The following is a 15520-nucleotide window of genomic DNA, read 5'->3' on the forward strand; positions in this document are numbered from 1 at the left end:
CATCACAGAGAGGTGAAAGGAGAAACGTGTCCAGAATGAATGCGTTTTAATGCCAAAGAACTTTGGGGCAGGGGAGAGAGATTAAAAGTACATTTATTTGAACAAGGAATGTCTGCCCCAACAAGGAAAGGTTATGCAATACTGTCCATGATGGTATTGTTACTGCTGTTTGCAGAAGCATTGCTCTTGCTATGGAAACTGAGTTCAGAAGGGAAGATGAAAGTCTTATGCATATGCATCTTCATTTACTTCTATGCAGGGCTCTTTTGTAGAAAAAGCCCAGCAGGAACTCATTTGCATATTAGACCACACCCCCTGACACCAAGCCACCTGCTGAATCCATGCGCAGCAGATACAAACTATGTCATTAGGTTTCAATGGCTAGGTTATGACCTGACCTAGGATGGTTGCATCAGTGATGGGTGGCAGCCATTTTAACTTGTGTGTGTGAATTATGACACTGTTGCAGTTGATTTTTTTAAGAAACAGCAGGAGTGTGATGAATACACAATCATGCCTAATGGTAGCAAGGAGGAGAATCTGAAGTATCTGCTGGCAGGCTTTTGCACAACTGCAGCCAATGATAAAAATCCTGGCTAGGTTTTATGAGAAGGCAAGAAAGCAGTGTGTTGGAGAGAAGGAGAAAAAACAAACACACACCAATAGAAAGAAGTACATAAAAGCAGGTCCCCTGTTGCAGACTGGAGGCCTCAAAAAGCTGAAAATCTATACACATAACACAACCTTATCTATACATTTCTGCTTTTCTCAGCATTACACAGCTGTGTTGACTTCCTTTAATATCATACCTCACTCTGAAAAGAACATGCTGTTATCATTTTCTCAGAAATGCTTTCCCCGAGTTCAAAGAGGAGGTTCTTTTGTTTCATTTATTTTTGGAGAAGTAAACAGTCTGATGTCCTTTCATTTGGCTGATCAGCCAAATCTTCTCCCGGAGAACTGGGCGTTAAGGGTTTCTCTTCTGGGTCATAGGAAGGATCAGTGCTGGACAGGGGATGTGGTTCGGGCAATATGACGTACGATTGCTTGATGAGTGTCGGATCCTCTGCATAAAAAAGATCTTGCTGTTTGTCACCAGATGGAGCTCCTGTGCTGGATAAAAGCTGTTTTAACTGGTTTACCAAACATGGGATTCCCTTGAACCCAAGCACTGCCTGCTGTTCTTTCCGACTGCCTTTGCTATCGAAAGTTACGCTTTTGATCCCTTGTGCCGGTGGGCCTTTTTGAGGAACAAACTTGACTGCAGCTGCCATTCCGAGCTCTCTTTTGGGTTGAATGATCCGTTCAAGGACACTGTGCCCATCCCCTCGGATACTTCTTCCATAACAAGGTGTATTCCTAGTGGGCGTTAATCCAGTTTCATGGTTGACTTCATGCCCATTCTCTTGGCCTAACTGTGATCTGAAGCAGGGTGGGGCCCTCTCCAGACCCACTACATCCTCTTCAAAGACACCCAGATTTTCTCTTTGAGTAGGTGGGCTTTTTTCAGTCTTCAGTGAAGATTGCATACCGGATGGGTACAGTGTATGGCTACCTTGCTTAATATGGTCAAATTTGGCCTCTGGATATAGTGAACTTCCTCTTTGTTCCCATGATGCAAGTCTGAATTGAGGAGCACTTCTTAATGGAGCCAGGGAGTTTTCTCTTGGCACTGTGGAATCACCTGCACAGCACAAACGGTTGGCGGTTGGGTATGAGGTGATTGTTCTGTGCTCTCTTGGGTAGTCATCTGGGTATCCCAATCTGTCAGGATAATTTCTTCTTTCTGCTGTGTTAACATTGGAAATGTGAGCACCCCCTGTGTCTTCCATATGTGTTGGGTTTCTTCTGAAATCCAGGGAATAGCTATTAAAATAAGGTGATGCTTCTTTCTGAATGGAAGGCCCCATCCTGTGAGGGCTCCAAGTGTCTCTTTCCGAGTATTGTGATCCTCCTTGGAGAAATGTGGTGCTTTGTGGTGGAGAGTTTGTTCTTTCATTAGGAATATTCCTCTCTGTATGTCCAAATTCATTGTTCCTACGGTAAGGAATATTTTCTGTTTGTCTCAAGTGTTCTGCAGCATATGGTGGGGAATGTTCTTCTGGGTTCCAGGGGTTAATTTCCTGGTATGGCATGTTAGCTCTTCTTTGGTTGGATGGATTTTCTGGGGAATACTTTGGATATGCATGCTGATGAGCTGGATTATAGGGAGGGTTTCTATACTCTCTGTCCTGGTCAAGCACATGTTTTTCATGGGCCCATGGAGTTTGCCTGGGATACACTTCTCGCTCTTGTTGAACAAAAGGATCACTTCTATGGTAAGAGTTTCTTTGTACCTGACTTGAAGGCACAACCGAAGAGTATAAAGGGCGTTCCCTTTGGCCCGCAGGACCAAGTGTGGGAGAGCTTTCTCTCCCTTCCCATGTATCAGGATAAAAGGAACGGGGAGGTTGGTCATAGGAACTCTTTTCGGGGTATGAAATATGTTCCCTCTGGCCAAAATCACCTGATACATGCCTTGAGTTGTATCTAGGGGGATCATCTTGGAAGACTGGCAAGTCCTCCTGTTTGTTCCACACATGGTTTCTTGGAGGTGGGAATTGTTCTCTTTCATGAACTGGAAGATTAAAGCTCTGCTCTTTCCAGTGAAACGGGTGAGTTTCTGCCTCAGACAAAGTTCTTTTTGTGGGTAAAAATACTCCTTGAGGGGAAAGTGAGCTCAGCTGGTGCATTCCAGGAAGCTGGAACTGTTCTGTGTCTTTCCTGATATTATAGGAGTTCTCAGCTTGCCCTAATGTATTGAACTGCCCATCCATGGAAGCACCTTCAGGTGGGAACCTATTGAGGCTGTTATCCCTGTAGACTGGATCATTATTCCATTGGCTTTGTGGATCAGAGCTGGGAAATGGTAATATTTGTCTTTGGTCTGACGGGTTCTTCTCAGGGTAATGGGGATGCTCTTGTTGTCCATACAAGTTTGCTCTACTGTTTATTGATGGGTTGTTGTTGTTTATGTTCTGGAGATTGCCTCTCTGATTGGAGCTCTCCCCATAAACTGACGGATATGCTGGGTTTTCGAGATGTTCAGAGGGATTCCCTCTAGAAATGTAAGTGTTATGCCTTGACTCTTCCATACCTGGATAGGGTTTGTAGACATGCAGACCATTTCCTGTGGATTGTTGCTTATCGGGAGGCAAGTTTTGAATTATGTGATTGATATTTGGAGAGCTGGCTCTATGAATGGATTGACTGATGACATTCTGTGCTGCTGCATCACCTTTTGAGACATGAAGAGTAGGTGATAGTGTTGGCACCCCATTTCCAACAAGCGGCCTGCTTTCAAGGTTTGGAGACTTGGCCCCATTGTCAGTTACACTGAGCCCAGAATTGGTAGCATTCCCTGCTTGGCTGGATGGATTGGAAAGAGTTGAATTTGTGTCTGTTGCATTGGTTGCTGGGCTTTCTGTATTGGGAGGATCTTTTTCTTTGGGTTTCTCATAGTCTTGTTCAAACTCTTCAGAATTATAGGGCCTGCCACCCAGACCTGGATAGCCATAGCCATAGCCATAGTATGGAGTCTGCAAATACATTTAAGAGAGTTTGTGCATGTAAAACTATCATAAGCTAATTCATTCTTGTGCTATGGTTCTGTTAATTGCTGCTTCAACTGGATGCAAGTGAAGAATATTGGTGGCCACAGTTCTGCTGGGATTTATGATACAGAGGCCAATTCTAGGCTTTTCTTCCTCAAACAGTAGTCTAAGAACTGGTGGTGGAAAGTGCCATCAAGTCAAAGCTGACTTGTGGTAATCGCATAGGGTTTCCAAGGCAAGAGCTGGCTTGCCATTGGTTATTTCTAGGTAGCAACCCTAGACTTCTAGGTGGTCCCAGGAATGACCCTGCTTAGCATCTGAGATCTGGTAAAATTGGGCTAGCCTCACCCATCCATCCTAAGGAATAGAACTGGTAAATGTCATAGTTCTTATGTGTGCAGCCTGGCTGTAATCAAAGTCTGCCTGAAAATCATGATAGCTTCCAAATAACAATTGAATTATTAAGCACAGATCTTGAAGATCCCCATGGCAGACTGACCCTTTCTCTTGTGACCTTTTACATGGATTAACACACACTGTTCCTCATATAAGAACATAAGAGAAGCCATGTTGGATCAGGTCAATGGCCCATCCAGCCCAACACTCTGTGTTACGCAGTGGCCAAAAAACCCCAGGTGCCATCAGGAGGTCCATCAGTGGAGCCAGGACACTAAAAGTCCTCACACTGTTGCCCCTCCTAAGCACCAAGTATACAGAGCATCACTTGCCCCAAACAGAGAGTTCCAACAATACCCTGTGTCTAATAGCCACTGATGGACCTCTGCTCCATATGTTTATCCAATCCCCTCTTGAAGCTGGCTTATACTTTTATATTTACCCCTTCTTCATTGCTGACTGGTGGCCGTCCAAATCCAGCAGGCATATGCTGTGAAAAAAAAAATCAAACTTTGGGAAGGGCAAGGCAACAGAAGGTCATAAACATTAGCTCTATGATCATGCAGGTCTCAGCTGAGTGACACTCTTCACAGCCCACTTCAATAGACTTGGAAAGGTATAGCTCTACTTAGGTTTGCCCTGTGAATGACATAAGCATCAGAACTTAAGAGCATCTGTGTTTTGAAACTTGAACGTTTCCTCCCTCACCGCCATAAATTTAATGAATACTCAGGGGGGTTAATAAATTCTACCAAAATTAGATGCCTAAACTTTATTCTCTTTAATTAATTCATTTACATTCTCCATGGAGGAAATCAACAGCATCTTGGACTACCCAAAAGGAACTCTCTTTGCCTTACAGTGAGTTAGTTCGTTTATTTTGAACATTTATCCCAAGATGAAATACACAGGATTTAAGCAACATAAATTCTAACATCCATATTCTAAGAAATAGTACAAACCTCACAGCAACAGCAGCACAGCACAACCCTAAAAACCCTGGCTGAACAACTTCTTCAATATTTTCCTAAAGCTCTGTAAGGATTATATAAAGAGGAATGATCCAGAGGGGGCAATTCAGAATGGCTGCTGCAGGCAATGGAGCCAACCACAAAATGGCTGCTGTAGCAGGTGGCACCAACCACAAAATGTCAAGGAGTGCGGTTATATAGAATTTTAATAGTAACTCTTCAACAGTTCAGGCAGAAATTCTGCTTGATGGGATGCCTTCTAAAATTAATGTATTTTTAAAAATATTCTTGCAGAGACATAGCTTACCTTCAGCCACTCTTTGAAGATCCTTGTGCTTTTTAAAAAAAAAATATCTGCACAGCCAATCAGACCTTCAGCGGCCAATTGGAACCCTACCTGGTCCTGCTCATTTTCTAAAAATACTAGGTGAGTGCCAGGAAAGTTGTTGGTGGGGACATTGTTGCAGACCACTGGTCTAGCAGGGCCTTCTCTGGTGTACCTTCACTATCTTGTGTGGTCACAGAAGGTGGACCAGTGCCTCTTGTGGCTTAGGGTCAAGCTACATAATCAGCAGAATTATATAGTTCAGCTCATGATCAAAAGCAGGGGTGGCTAAATTGCTGTTTGGGAGCCACATATGGCTCTTTCACACATATTTTGTGGCTCTCCAAGCCCCCACTGCCCTGTTGACCAGCGTGGAGAAGGCATTTCTCTCTTTAACTCACTTCTCCAAGCCAAGCCAGCCAGCAGCTTGAAGAATGCATTTAAAGTTGTTGCTTTCTTTCCACCTCCCCCCTTTCTCCCCCTCCACCTACCTACCTACTTTTCTTCCTCCCTCAAACATCTGACGTTCGTGGCTCTGAAACATCTGTCATTTATTCTATGTGGTTCTTATGTTAAGCAAGTTTGGTCACCCCTGATCAAAAGCAAAAGAGGACCCATGTATTTCAATGCTCTTCCCAAACTACAGGCTAGTAAGAAGGCTTGGTTAGGACCATACCAAGGGTACAAGCACGTTACTCATTGGCATGTGTTTTATGGCTCTGCTCAGCAAAGTCTAAAACCTTCCTCCACCTTAAGTGGTAGATCCATTTTAAGTAGCCTGTGGTAGATCCACTTAAGTTAAAGGAAGACTGTTCAGACTGGGAAAAGGCTTCATACTTTGCTCAAAGGAGTGGTATCATACATGCCAGTATTTTGATAATGGCATTACCATCACAACAGCAACTCTGTGCCTATCTTGATTACCCAAACCACTTTAGCTTTGGAACTGAGATAAATGGAACTCCCCTAAGTTTACTCTCCCATTCCCAAGAAACATGAAGTCTTTAAACAGAATGCCTTACTCCATGAAATGGGCCAAATGGTTGTGGATGGAAGCCTCCTTGACCATAAATCTACAATACAAGAAAAAAATGGTTACATGTTAGCATGATGTTGATTTTATTATTGATAATGGTGGGGCTTTTTTTGAGCAAGAATACACAGGAACGCAGCTCCAGCTGGCTTGATGTCAGGGGGTGTGGCCTAATATGCAAATGAATTCCTGCTGGGCTTTTTCTACAAAAAAGCCCTCTGTGAAACAATGGTGATGTTAGGGGGTATGGCCTAATATGCTAATGAGTTCCTGCTGGGCTTTTTCTACAAAAACAGCCCTGGGTGTCAGTATTCATGAAGCAGTGGCTGGAGTGTGGGGTTTGGATAGGGTTGCCAGGTCCATTTGAGATGCTGGCATGGGGGTGGCAGGGACGTTCCGAGAGCCAGAAGTGTCACCCCTGACATGCTGACATCACCAGAAGTGACATTGCATGCTATGCCTACATCACCCAGAAGTGTTGCAAGCATGTTGGGGATGACGCTTTGGTTTTTATGGTAAAAACTCTATGGTAAAATCACCCTCAAACCAGAGTTTTGCTCAAAAACCAAAGCATCACCCCCAGCATGCCCATGTTGCTTCTGGGTGATGTAGGCATATCATGCAACATTGTTGTTGGGGGAATTTTCTCCCACTGGCCAGCTGGCTGGTGGCAGGAAGAAGCCCTCAAAACCAGGAGATTCCCTGACCCCAACTGGGGAATGACAAGCCTACGTTTGGACATGGGAGACTTAGACATGAAGCTAAAACTATGCTTTGAATTCTTTGGATGTAAAGCTGGTTACTAGACTTAGAGCTAGTTCACGATCAAAGTGCAGAGGAATAACTTTCCCTAGTGTGCATAAGCAGGCCTTGTTTCTATGATCCAGCTGTTCCTGTTCTCCTGCAAATGTCAGAGCTATCTGGTTCCTAGCATGGTGGGCTTGAACCAGGAGCTCTTTGGATCAGGCACCAGTTCCTTGCTTCAGAGAAAGGCACTTCAGGGAGTTTTGAAGCCATAGCAGGAGACAGTGCATAAATTAGTTTGCTCTAGGGCCATCCTTCCTGAGTTAAGCCATAAATGTATGCAGGGCTAGCTTGGTGTAAGGGGGTGTGGCCTAATATGGAAATGAATTCCTGCTGGGCTTTTTCTGCAAAAAATGCCCTGAATTTATGTAAGCAAGCCTCAGATTCAGCAGGAGCTCACAGAAATGCAGCTCCTGAACCTTTCTGTTGGTTCTTCCTCCTCTTCTCCACTTACCTTGTCCATTGAATAGTAGGTGCAGCTGCATAATCTCTGGATTAGGAGAGTGAGCAGCCAGCCAGCCACCAGGGGCTTTGCCACACCCCCAGCAGCCCTCATTAACCCACCGAGAAGCCTGTGCCAACTTTTCTCCACTTCTTACGTGATTTTGGATGGTAGGTGACTTGCTGGCCTTTTGACTGGGGTGGGGCAGCCCAGGAGAGTCCCAGGCGAGCAAGGCCTGCTTGGGCTGGCTGGATCTCTAGCCAGCTCAAGCAGGCCTTGCTTGCCCGGGGCTCTCCTTTCTTGCATCAGGTTGCTTTTGGTTGGGAGGGGGCATATGCTAATGAGCTCTGCCACCTATTTTTCTACAAAAAGACCCCTGTATGTAAGCCAGAGGTGAAAAAAAACTCTGAGCTAGCTCACACTAACTCAGTTTAGAGAGAACACTGGAGGTGGGCACTATGGTTGCATCACATTTTGGGGCCTGTGTGAGCCAGCCTCTCTTTATTAGTATTCAAGTAAATGATAGCAACGGGTTTCTTTGATAGCAGCCAATTTCTCCATCGCTAGATTCATTGCAGCCCAGATTAGGAACTGCCCAAATGGAAATCACTTCTTAAATATATGTTAGTCATTCTTAGTAAAATTGCAGCTGTTGTGAATGCAAAACTAGTAGCTTCAATTAACAGAATCCTCATTGATAAATCTTTTGACCTTAAATCAGTTAAACCTGCATGGATAAAAATAACAGGTCTGAAGAAGAAAGCATTTCCTTTGGTTTTTAGACCATGAATTTTATGTGTCACAGCACGTAGTGTTTCAAAAAAGACCATTCTTCCTGTGTATGAAAGAAAGAGGCATGCTTCTTGAAGGAAAACACCTGCTGCCTGTGGAGTTGTAAAGTAATCTACTCTCCAATTAATTGGGATATACCATTTAATCAATCCAAGTTTATTCAATAAAAAACAGCAGCTGTGAAAACTCCTGCCAATTTTCTCCACTGGAATTAGAAACATCAGCTCACCTGTGGGAAATGCCAGAGATGCTGCTGATTTGGGAACAATATCTGTGGGAGAGGAGAAAACACATCATGTATAGAATGAAAACATTTTACATATGAATAATCTGTGTTTTAAGTGTCTGTAATTCTGTAATTGCAATACATATGAAGAAATTGTGAGAAATCTCACTGCCCTCCCTCCCGACTTTGTCCTACTGTAGCTGCAAACGCACATCTGGTTAGGCCCCAGACCACTCAGTCAAGTATTTTGTTGACACAAAGCTTTGTATCAGCCTCTTCAAACCTGAATACATTTTAATCTCACAAACAGCCCATAACCAACAAGGCACAAAAGAAACCTGAATAAAATATTACAACGCCAAACAACCTATAACCCGCAAGTCATAGAAAAAAAAAACTATATAAACTTTAAGCCACAAGTAAACATGAATAAAATGTTACTCCACAAACCACCTACAACTCACAAGCCACAGAATAAACCTGAATAAAACTTTAACCCATCAGCAATCCATAGCCCACAAACCACAGATTAACCCTAATAATCAACCATTTATAATCCAAATTAATCAACCACCTATAATTCACAAACCACAGAATAAGCTTGACTAAAACTAGCTATAACCCAGAAGCTCTGCCATTTGGAGAATAAAGTTGGGTGTGCAGATTTTGAATCAGTTTTGAGCTTGCTGTTTACTGCCAGATTGTGAATGGAGGCCAGTTGAAGAAGAAACAAAGAAATATTATATTTGTTTGTGTTTGGAAAATACCTATCAAATCAAGTTAATATATTATTGTAGACAACAGAGAACTCTTAGTCTATGCACATAAGCTCATGAGGAAAATGCACTTTATTTTGGAATGCTACATTCCGAGAGAGGGTATTGACTTATTTTTTAAAACTCCTTAAACAAGATTTGATACTATATTGTTGCAACAATTTCTAATAAATAACACACACACACATGCTGAATGTGTAGTGGTAGGCAAATCTCAAGGAAAAGGAGCTTCAGATCTTTTGCCGTGTTTCTTGCTTAGGTTGTTGTCATTTTTCTTAACAGAGGCTCCTGAGCCTTGTACAGCCGCATGACAAGCAAAAACACAGCAGGTGCCTAGAGTGTCGCAATGAGAAAATCTCTCCCACCTGTGCCAGTGAATCTGCCAGTAATACAACTGCTACTAACACACAGCCTTGTTGAGGATGGGGGGGAGGCATCAACCTGATTTCCACACTGCATTGCCGAATTAAACGAAAGAGCACTGCTTTACAAGAAAGAACATAAGACACCCTTGCTGCGTTGGTGTCTAAGCCAGCATTTTGTTTGGTTAAAGCAATTCTTCTACAAAGCTTACACAGTCTATCAAGTCTGCCAGACTAACTGTTACTGGATAGAATCCCTGGCTAGTAAGGGATTTATTATATATGCTTTCAAATGCTGGTTACATATTCTCACCTTGGTAGATGCTTCCTTCATATTTAGGAGTTGCTCTAATAACCAACCTGAATACAGAACAAAGTTTGAATTCATAGGCACCTTTAAGACCAACAAAGCCTTATTCAAGGTATGAGCTGTCATGTGCATGTATACTGCATCTGAAGAAGCATGCACGGTCATGTAAGTTTATACCTTGAATAAAACATTAAACAGGGGTGGCTGAACTGTAGTTTGGGAGCCAAGTGGCTCTTTCACACACATTGTGTGACTCTTGAAGCTGCCACTGCTCCATTGGCCAGCTTGGAGAAGGCCGCCTAGCCAGCAGCTGGTTTGGAGAAAGCATTTACAGCTGCTTTCTTTCCACCTCTCCATCCCCCCATCTATTTACTTTCCTCCCTCCCTTCCTATCTTGCATCTTTCAAACATTTGGTGTTTATTCTATGTGGCTCATGTTAAGTAAATTTGGCCACCCCTGGTCTTAAAGGTGCTACTGGACTCAAACTTTATTCTGCTGCTTCAGACCAACATTACACACCTAAATCAGCCTGAATACAACTGGGCATGTGACTTTAAAAAATAAATAAATAGGGCATCAGAACCACTTGCTTACTTGAGGTTGCTGCTGTCTGATCACTTTGGGTTGATGCACTGGCACTTGATGGTGAGTCTGAGGAGGACTGGTATTTGGAGGCTTCTTCGGTGGCAGCTGTATTTTTGGATGTGGCTGTTGCTGTATAGGCTTGTGTGGCTGCTGTGGCACCTGTGGCCTCACCTGTGGCTTCACCTGTGGCCTCACCTGTGGCCTCACCTGTGGCCTGTGGATGGGCTGCCTAGCTGCTGGAATTTGGTGTGGCTTGTGCTGGGGTAGCCTAGCAGCTTGATGTACTGGTGTTTGTTGTGGCCATAAGTAAAATCTTTGCAGAGGTTGAGGGAACAGCTGTGGGTAACTTGGGCGATAGCCATATAAGAAAGGTGCCAACTGAGACAGCTGAAATATAATTTTGGGGGGAGAAGATATACATAGAGAGACATCATTACTGTCATGTCACTTAGCCTCTAGCAAGTTATAGATATTTCCCTGAGCAATCAGAATTTCCAGAGACAGCACTACAGGGTTGTTTTCTTTAGAGGCTAGAACCCTGGAGACATATGCGTCTCTATTTATAAATATACAGTTCCGGTAGAGTGCAAGTGAATGTGCTTCTGAAAGCAGACTGTGCTGGCTCTGGGGAGGGGAGGGATCTCATTAAGTTGCATTGCCCCTGAGTTCTCCCCCCCCCGCCCCCACAGCAGCCATTTCCTCCAGGGAAACTGATCTATATAATCTGGAGAATACCAGAAGTTCTCCAGGACCCACCTGGAGGTTGGCAGCCCTCCCTGGGTAGGCGTATTCATGGTGATTCAAGCAGGGCAAGTTCATGAAATATCTCTGCAGCTGCATATCTGTACTTACAGCGTTGACTGCCTAATGGATGGTAGGGTTGCCAAGTCCAATTAAAGAAATATCTGGGGACTTTGCGCGTGGAGCCAGGAGACACTGGGGTGGAGCCAGGAACAAGAGTGTGACAAGCATAACTGAACTCCAAGGGAGTTCTGGCCATCACATTTAAAGGGACAGCACAGCTTTTTAAATGTCTTCCTTCCATAGGAAATAATGAAGGATAGGGGCACCTTCTTTTGGGGCTCATAGAATTGGACCCCCTGGTCCAATCATTTTGAAACTTGGGGGGTACTTTGGGAAGAGGCACTAGATACTATACTGAAATTTTGGTACCTCTACCTCAAAAGACAGCTCCCCCAGAGCCCCTGAAACCTCCAGATCAATTCCCCATTATACCCTATGAGAATCGATCTCCACATAGGGAATAATGAAGTGCTCAGCAGACGTTTCCCTCCCCCCCCCCCCTGCCATTTCTGGTGGCTCTGAAGCAAGGGATTGGCCTCTCTGCTCACGAGTTGCTGCCAGCTTCTTCCAAGTAACACCGACACACCATCCCAAGAGGAAGCCTTTCAATTGGAGACTGAAGCCTCTGGAGGTGGAAAGGTACATGGTCCTCTGGGGGCGGGGCTTCCCCCCAGCCAGACAGCTGACTGGGGGCGGGAAGAAGCCTGGGAAAGCAGAAGAACTCCCGCTGGGACCTGGGGATTGGCAAACCTAATGGATGGCCTTGAATGACTGATTTTAATGCTATATACAATATTATAAGTAAACCTTCGTGGGGCGACTTCCTGAGATGAATAGATATATCTTGTATTGTAGAGGTGATTTCTGTCTTCCATAGTCTGTTTTTATTAACTATAAATTACCTGAGTCTCTCCATTCTATATTTCTCCATTTTGCCACATTTTTCTTTCTTTTTCCCCAACCCATCCCTGTCTTTCTTTGTGCCTTGCCTGCCTCTTCCTTGACTCATCTAAAGTGTTGAAGTGAAGCTGCAGTGGTTATTTGAGATTACCAGAATTGCCTAAACAATCCAAAATGGTTGCAAAGATGTCATGAAGACAGAGATTGTGACATTTTAAACTTTTAAATTTTTCTTCTATCAGTTTACAATTTAAGGTGTTTTTTTTTTTTTTTTTTTACAAACATGGAGTCCACCCCCCTTCCCTCCAGGTTTCTCTCCTCTATATATGGCTTTAATCTATGGATACTGGGACACTAGAGTTGAGAGATCCAACTCAGGAAATATCTGGGGACTTTGGGGGTGGAGCTAGGAGACTTTGGGGGCAGAGCCAAGAGGCTTTCCCATTCCCTAAAAATAAATAAAAATAGAGCAGTGCAATTCCCCTAAATGCAGTTTTCATTTCTGTCCCCTCTTTTTTTTTTTTTTTGCATTTAAATGCTTCCACAGCAGCTGCACTTCCACTAAAATGAAAGTGAACTCTCTCACACACACACTCACAAAGCAGCCAAAATAAACAGTTTGCATGCCCACACTTTTGTGATCTCCCTGGGGTATGGTATAGACAGCTTTACTCACCAGAGTTGCTGAATATAACAGTCTGCTGCATTTCAACCAATTTATGGAGAGAGAGGTCTAGGGGGTGGAGTTTTCCTCTAGTTCTAGTTAACTCTTTACTATCTCTTTTACTACAAAAACAGCTTCTGAAAGGAATGCAAAATGAACACAGGGATTGGGCTCTCTGGCTTCCTTTCTTTCATACACATGTGGCTCTTCCTGCTCGCCCCCGCCCCCCTGCAGCTTCCGTCTTGCTGAGATTTAAAGGCACATGCACACCTTCCAAAACAGAAGCAGTTGCAAGCTTCTGAACCTGTCTGAGATATAAAGGCACATCATGACTGTTCAGGCGGGGCTTCCCCTCCACTGGCCAGCTGTCTGGTGGTGGGGAGGAGCCTGCAAAACTGGGGGATCCCCCCACTGGGACCTGGGAACTGCCAAGCCTATGGGGCACGGTGTCGGGGCCCTTTTGGCCTCTCAATCTGCCTCTGCCTGTTGCGTAATTTGTGGCAGCTTCTTCCCAACCCCTTCTCAAATTTTTTCAGCATAAAAATGAAGAGGGTGAATAATTTATATTCAGTAGTCTATGTTTCAAGAATCAAGGAAAGTACAAACTTACTTGTGGTGAGTTCATATACGCATATGGACCATATTGCATCATCTGTGAGCAAGCAGATCTTATTAGGCTGTTTTTCATGTAAATCCAGATGACCAGAAACAATAACTCAACAGGTGAATGTATTTCTGTTGCTGCTTATATGCATGCTAAAGTAAGCCTGCCACCCCAAGTCTGATTTTACTGAAATCAGATTCAATTGAGTAGCATTGCAGCAGTATACATCATCAGCAAATGAGTAACCACTTTGATTATTTACAGGGGTCGTTTTGTAGAAAAATAGGTGGTGGAGCTCATCCAGGGATTGTTATGCAGCTTCACCTACTATTAAATGGACAAGGTAGGTAGGAGGAGGGGGAACCATCAGAATGGTTCAGGAGCTGTATTCCTGTCAGCTCCTGCTGAATTCAAGGCCTGATTATTTAAAATCCAGAAATGCAAAGCTTTCTTTAAGCATGGAAACCTTTAAATGATTTATTTCAAATTAGCCAGGTTGGCTAGATCATAAATGGAGGAGCCCAGGTAGGAATGTAAAAAAATAGAACAATTTAATCTGGGTATAATAGAAATTTTGCTCTCAGTTTCATTCATAAGATGGTGGAGATCTTTTCAAATGAGTTGAGAAGGCACATCTCAGTACTGCACCTCTCTTTTGAGGTTGTATATGTAATGCCTCTGTTGTCTGAGCGCAAGCCTTTATAGCCAGCAGACACTGATACTGTTATTCAGCCAGACCACACCATAACAGGAATCCCAGGATATAGTTGGAGGGCACCAAATACAACAACCTGGAAGCCTAGCATATCTGGGTCTTTTTGGTTTCTAGGTGGGAGATCTGCTAGAAGCCCCAGGAAAGCCACCTTCAGTTCAATGGAGGAAGGAGGACAGCATATAAATACAATACAAGGTGATCCCCAGTATGGTACCTGCCAGGGGTTATTTTGCAGAAAAATAGGTGGTGGAGCTCATCCAGGGATTGTTATGCAGCTGCACATACTATTCAATGGACAAGGAGGTGGAACTCTCAGTAGGAGGAGGTGGAACTCTCAGAAAGGTTCAGGAGCTGCACTCCTGTGAGCTCCACTGAATCTGAGGCCTGGTACCTGCCATTGTATTTCAGGGCACCTCAAAGCAATGAACCAATCCTGGCAGTGGGTGCTTTAGAAGACCACAGGAGGCCATCATTTGGGGATCCAAATTTCTACACCAAGATATGGGTAATGACATTACTGAATAAGCCCCACTACAATTCTCCCATCAGTTGCCAGCTGGCAACCCTCCCTGATTGAACTCCAAAGTCAGAAGTCTCTGGTTCAGCTCAGAAGTCCCGCATATTTCTTTTTAACATTAGAAAATAAAACAATAAGATATATGCTTACTTCTTCACTCTTGCTTCCAAATCCTGCTCTGCGGGGTTTGCGCAGCTTAAAGTGAAAAAAAGAACAACAGGCGTGCTGAGATCTCATACAGAAATAGATTTGTTTTAAAAGTAAACATTGTTGACTGGCTAGTGCTGATATGCTCACCAGTACTGCACAAGATGTGGTCACAAGGCATAGGTACAGGAGGATTATCTTCATCCTTCTTCCCAATCTTTAAAGAAGAAAAAGATCACATACGCACATCAGCAGAAAATTCCATCACACACATTGAGCTCTTAGGGGTGATTATATCAGCTAAATATTTTAAATGCAGGTATCTTTGGATTGCCCTTACCATCAGATCCTGGAAGCTAAACAAAGTCGGCCCCTGAGTAGTAGTTGGATGGGAGACCACTAAGAAATACCAGGGTCGCTATGCAGAGGGAGGCAGTGGCAAACCACCACTGAATGTCTCTTGCCTTGAAAACCCCACAGGGTGGCCTAAGTCACCTGTGCCTTGACAGCTTTGCAAAGTGTGCGGTCTAATACTGCCAGTGCATGTGGAGAA

The 15520-nt window shown here is 43.8% G+C and overlaps 1 protein-coding gene across 1 annotated transcript; it reads right to left on the reverse strand.

Moving 5' to 3' along the window:
* Window positions 1-702: 702 nt before the first annotated feature.
* Window positions 703-15171, reverse strand: ENAM (enamelin). The gene is made up of 9 exons (XM_060236376.1): window positions 15118-15171; window positions 14971-15015; window positions 13595-13636; window positions 10800-10994; window positions 10626-10766; window positions 8586-8627; window positions 6308-6358; window positions 4432-4479; window positions 703-3578 (listed from the first exon to the last, which is right to left on the reverse strand). Exons 1-9 carry the CDS (start codon window positions 15169-15171, stop codon window positions 891-893), a joined length of 3306 nt encoding a protein of 1101 aa, XP_060092359.1. The 3' UTR covers window positions 703-890.
* Window positions 15172-15520: the final 349 nt, after the last annotated feature.

The sequence above is a fragment of the Heteronotia binoei genome, chromosome 4 (assembly GCF_032191835.1).
Source record: "Heteronotia binoei isolate CCM8104 ecotype False Entrance Well chromosome 4, APGP_CSIRO_Hbin_v1, whole genome shotgun sequence".
Taxonomy (NCBI): Eukaryota; Metazoa; Chordata; class Lepidosauria; order Squamata; family Gekkonidae; genus Heteronotia; species Heteronotia binoei.

What these genes read in the sequence shown, in the direction of transcription:
- ENAM (XM_060236376.1), bottom strand. Translation starts at nt 15,171, where the DNA reads ATGAAGATAATCCTCCTGTACCTATGCCTTGTGACCACATCTTGTGCA. An exon ending in CCACATCTTGTGCAGTACTG is followed by an intron (nt 15,016 to 15,117) that starts GTGAGCATATCA and finishes TTTCACTTTAAG; the next exon opens with CTGCGCAAACCCCGCAGAGC. An exon ending in TTGGAAGCAAGAGTGAAGAA is followed by an intron (nt 13,637 to 14,970) that starts GTAAGCATATAT and finishes GCTTGCTCACAG; the next exon opens with ATGATGCAATATGGTCCATA.